At 38.5% G+C, this 5,630-nt stretch overlaps 1 protein-coding gene across 1 annotated transcript; it reads right to left on the bottom strand.

The window, feature by feature from the left end:
- Positions 1–447: 447 nt before the first annotated feature.
- Positions 448–4,963, bottom strand: LOC112523830 (serine/threonine-protein kinase prpf4B-like). The gene is made up of 6 exons (XM_025133504.1): positions 4,811–4,963; positions 1,310–1,357; positions 1,084–1,200; positions 873–987; positions 599–733; positions 448–500 (listed from the first exon to the last, which is right to left on the bottom strand). The coding sequence occupies exons 1-6, from the start codon at positions 4,961–4,963 to the stop codon at positions 448–450; spliced, it is 621 nt and encodes a 206-aa protein (XP_024989272.1).
- Between the last annotated feature and the right edge of the window lie 667 nt (positions 4,964–5,630).

Genomic DNA, 5,630 nt, shown 5'->3' with positions numbered 1-5,630 from the left:
CAAACACAGTCAAGCATTGGGATTGATTTCTTCTCCAATATCTATAATTGTTAATTGGAATCTAAGTATTAGGATTCCAAACATCATCATTTATCAATGGTCCTTGTTGAAAAAAATCCACTTTTATTTTGGGGCTGTTTGCAATAAGAAAATTTCCTTGATGATGCAGCATAGGATAGTTGGTTGGCTGCATCAGTTGTTCACATAAAAGTCTACACCAAGTTTCAATTTGCCAAGTAGATTCCAAAACAACATAAAGATAGTTTTCTTTGTAGGGATCATAGCATTGGAATCTACTTCTCCATTTTTCATTTTCCAAATTTACTCCCAAATAAAAGGAAAACTATGAACCAAAATTGACCTGAAAGAAGATGAAGCATGGAGAGATATTGTAGTAAGATTAACCGAGTCAAAAAGCAAGTTTTTTTTCCAAATACAACAGTTCGTCTATGTAGGCCACGATAGAAAAACACAAGTGAGAAACTTGTTACTACAAAAGCCTGAATATGATATAACCGTAGACAATTGCAAGTAACAGGTTCTTCAAAACAAAGATTATCTAAAAACAATTAAGCAATAAAGATTTAGGAAAAAAGACCTTTCAGTTCCACGTGAAGGCGAAGCATATCATCGTTTGTAGCACCAGTGAATAAAACCTTCCATGTATAAAGCTCAAACAAACAGCAACCAATGGACCACATATCAACAGGATGATCATAAGTCAAACCTAGAACTACATAAACAAAATGTTTGACAAGTCAATGACTTGCTCCACATAAGTTGGTGTAGTAATTACCAACATATTAATTTTAATGAGTAAAGAAAGAGGATATAACAGCCAAGGGAGCATACCCTTTGGATACAATACTTACTTATTTCAAGGGCACGATAAAAGCGGCTCACAAGGTACGGTGTGACCTCATTTTTCCCTACAAACATAGCATTTCCAAAGTCACAAAGCTTCAGAACATTTTTCGCCTCGTTTACCTGAAGATCATATGAATTAGAGTGTCTACGTTTATCAAGGAGACATTAATAAAACAAAAACATGGCAAACTAAAGAATCAGGTTAAAATTACGAACCAACATCTTATTTGGCTTAATGTCGGTATGAAGGACGCCATAGTTTCTAAGATGTTTTAGAGCAATGAAGAGTTGTTTTAAATAGGCCCTTACAGCAGTTAGTTTAAGACCAACTTCCTAAAACACCGTACAAACCATAAGATGATAGAAGTTCATAAAATGTAAACTACACTAAATAACAAATCAAACTACACAATTTTTTGCAAAAGTCAACTACACTATATACCATTCCTGCAACAAATCTCGGTAGCTTGTCAATGATATTCAGGCAACTCTAAAATTTTAAAGAAGACATTTTATGAGAGCAATAGACAGAATTAGCTTTGTAAACAGGTTGATATTAGACTGTTTCTTTGTGTTGCCTAAAGTAATAAAAAAAAGGATCTCATGGTTTTTGAAGAAGCAGTGTTGGCACAGGGATTTGTGCTGGTTTTCAGTTCTTTGTGATTACCTGGGACTATATAGGTGCATTTACATAAAATAGAAAAGTTAGTATTTACATATAGGGGTAGTATAGTATTTACATTGATTAAATCTACAATATATACATTGATTAGATCTACAATATGTTTTATATCTTGTATATATGCATTGCAGCAGGGGTATGTATGAATTGCAACAGCAGGCACACAACGGTATGTATGCATTGCCGCTTGTTTTAGCCTCAATTGGATAGACATAATAAATACAAGAATTAAGTCAATTAAAACTGTAAATCCTAATAGCCGTCTATACAACTAATTGTAAATCCTTCAGAGGTCAACTAATTGGATAGATCAACTACATTGTTAATTTACTATTTGCATTCTCTACTGCATCCATATACATAGATATTCACAAATGCTACAAATATAAAATTTAAAAAGAAGAAGCATATTTTTAGATCAAAATTATCTAAAAGTTGAGGCTTCATACAGGCAGTTTCTTCCCAAAATTTCCTCTCTTGTAAACTCTGTCAATTCAACTATAGTTGTTCCTCTGTTGTAAACTACGCAGCTGTTTATGATAACAACAAAAAAAAGAAAATGAACATCAGAGCAACAAACCAACAAACCAAGAAAGAAGGAGAATATGAAAGAAAGAAGTCTGCGAAAGAGGGTACAAAAAAGTGAACCAAAATCGATGGAGAGTGATTACCTGGATAAGAGACTATAGATCGATGGAAACGGAGCAAATTCGATGGAACCGATTGATTACCTGGAGAGTGATAGACTGAGAATAAAGCCTGAGTGACGGAGAGAGAGTGTCTCTTCGAAGAGGATGAGCCTGAATCGTTTTGAGTAAGGGATGAGTCTCGCTTCGAAGAGGATGACCCTAAACCCTAAGCTTGAATCATATTTTTGAGGTCGAGTCTCTCTCTCAGGCCCTTCAAGAATCATTTCAAATTTCAAATTTGAAATTTGAAATCTGAAATTTGCAAGAGCAGAGAAGGCAGTAATCGGATACAGAAGAATAAGAAGAAAATGGCCCAAATTAGTGATTTTAGAAGTCTGATAAGGAGAAAAAAGGTTTGATTCAATTAGCATTTGGGATTGTATGAAACAGTTGCACAAATAACTTGTACATTTGCATGATAATTTGTAATTAAGAGATTTTTAAAATTCTTGCATAAAATGATTGTAACTTGTGCTTAAAAAGGTTGTAATTAAGATATTGACTTAAATGCTTATTAATGTAGTATAGATATGAAAAGTTGTTTTATTTAAAAGTTTTGGTGATTCTCACCCTGCATTAACATAAATAGGGTAACTCACTATACCTTTCGGTCTAACCCTCGTTTTGTGATTTTAAATATGTATTGCAGGAGGTATGGACGATAAGGAAAAGGGGAAAATATGATATTTTTCTATATGCATATCTGCATGAAGATTTGACTATGATGTATAGTTTTGATTGATAAACGTTGATTAGTACAAGAATTGTATTTTGAATTTTTGGACCATGTATTTTGTAATGGTAGATTCTTATACTAAAGGACCTAAGTGATGTACAAATATGTATTTTTCATATGTGAAATATATGTTACCTGCAATGTGTGGAATGGGGCTGTACATGACTTCTCCAGAAGGTGGCCCATTTCACTTCCGAATTCAACAGCAAAGCCAAGGAGGCAGCAACTCAAGGTGGCCCACTTCACTTCGTTGAGCTCTTTGGGGCAAATATCAAGGCCATGCCACCAACGGACGTACAGAAGTGAGAGGCATTATTTTCTTCTCAGGTTTCAAGTATCTAAATAGTGCAGACCGTGATTATAGCCAGTTCTTGTGAGAATACATTTTAGATCGAGAGTTATTATTTTTTCATCTAATAAAAGCATCCGACTTATTCAAAATCACATAGTGTTCTTATATTTGTTGGATATTTCGTTTGATCATTTCAGTACACTGTTTATTCCATTCATATTCTTCTTAACTGTGTTTTTTGATAATTAAGAGAATTTGGGTTCAAACAATAGCTTACACAAGCCATGTTGAGTTTAAGCTCTTCCAAAGAGCACAAACATGGCAAAGGACTGGAACTCGTCTGTTCTGACATATGTCGTGGGGGTGACTTTTGGCTCAACACATGGCCAGAGTTGATCCTTAGTCCAAGGACACCTTCTTATACGTCTTGTTGGATGTTGGACGTAAAAGGATATTTAGCCGATCCTCGTGCCTCTCTTGAAGGAGAAGGCACTACAGTTGTTTTGTCAAGAGGAACATCCTCGCTAGATACAGAGTCTGATGAAGAGCCCTTGCATAGTGGGCTTGGAGACTTGTTGAGAGTCTCTAAGCCGTGTGCACCTAATCCTTACTTTGAACAAAGGGGGGAAGAAGCCAGTGCAGAGGAAACGAATTCCTCTGTGAGGGAGAGTGGCATGGCACAGGGAGACATGCCACATATCTTTTTAAAGGATTCATCCTTTCGAGAGGATGAATCCTAGAATGTGTATTCCCTTTAGCTTAGATGGCCAGAGGCAGATGCGACCTCTGGCTGGGTAGGTAGGTGAGGGGTCGAGGTGTGCGCCTTGTTTCATTGATCGTTGTTGCTTGACCAACTAGATCAGGTTGTGCTTCCATTGGGATTTGGGATAGGAATATTAGTGTTTCTATTGTGTACCCTAGCCTGCTCTGGCTCTTCCTCACCCAAGACAGCACCTCCCTCCTTTCCATCATCACCTACAGAGCTCTCCTCGGGTGAGCTCTCCTCCTCACTCTCCCTCCGAGCTTTGTGCGTCAAAACTTAATGAATGTTCTGTTTGTTGATGTAGAGACTCCTCTCTTTTCTTCCTCTCTTCCTCCTCCCTTCTTGTTCTCTCTTCTCTTTTCTTCTTCTCCCTCTCTTCCCTCTCTCTCTTCTCTCTTTCTACCTTCTCTGTCTATTTTTAGGTTGCCTTTGATTTCTTGGCTACCTATTCTTCCTTCTTATTTTCCTCCATCCTCTTCCTTTTTAACTATCTTTCCCCCTCTCTCTTTCTCTCTATGCTCTTGTGCCCTCTCGTTCTTTTTTTGGGCTTTTCCTACATGCCCCTCCCTCTTATCAACGAGTCTTTCTACTTCCCCTCCCTCTTAGGTTGCGCGTATTCATGTTGGGGTTCGAGGCACTAGTTCTAGTTTCTCGCGTACATGTCTTTAAGCTCTTCGCACCTCCCTCGTCTTCATATAGGTGATCATCTTTGTTGGAATGGGTCGCTCTGCTGGGTACCCATCCTTGGTAGAGTTCGGCGGTAGGTAGAGAGCACATGTACCTTGTCCACTAGAAAGGCATAGACATCTACATTTTTCTCTTCAAGACTAGGCCATAGGAGAAGGCCTAGAAAGCAAGGAATGAGTAGATCTGGCAAGTCCTTTCTCTTGGAGATATCAAGGGTCTTCTTTGCCACGGCCACCTTAAACTTCATGTATAAGATAAGCGAGTAGTCGAGTGGGAGATCAAAGAAGATCCTGTAGACGATCTGGAAAATGTTCGTCGAGCACATGTCTAGGCTCCCAATCTTGCCAGTGAGGGCGCGGTTCATCAATGTGAACAGAATGTTCCACAGTGGGGGCAAGAAATGGCGATGGTATTGGGACAGATACCGTATTTGCTGGTTGTACACCAGCATCTTCAAGAATACGACCAACTCATGCTCGGTTGGGAGAGCTGCGTACTCATCCAAACCAAGATTGTTCTTGGTTGGTAGTTGAAGAACACGGGAAAATAGGGATCTGGAAATACATACGCTAACGTACCCTTTGCCTTCGGGGAGATAGTATTCCTCGACTACCCCTTGTTAAGTTCTCCGTGACTTCACAAGATTGTAAAAACTTCTAAATGAAACGCTCAGGAACGACGTCATCGGGATTGGTGAGGGCAGGGTTGAGGAAGTGGTGGTGGAGAATGTCCAAGATAGGGTGATACTTGGAATCAAAGTTATCCAAGACGAGGTACAGGGCATGGTTATTTGGTTTCAAAGTTAGGGGTATCACATTGTGGTTCATCCCCTCAATGGATTTGAGAGTGGTAGTGTGGGTTAGCGAGTTGTTTGATTCTAAGGAAGACATGGTTGCAGGTTTTTGAAGAAGGAG

Source organism: Cynara cardunculus (assembly GCF_001531365.2).
Source record: "Cynara cardunculus var. scolymus isolate 2C chromosome LG 12, CcrdV1, whole genome shotgun sequence".
NCBI lineage: Eukaryota > Viridiplantae > Streptophyta > Magnoliopsida > Asterales > Asteraceae > Cynara > Cynara cardunculus.
This window is presented reverse-complemented; position numbering and strand designations above follow the sequence as displayed.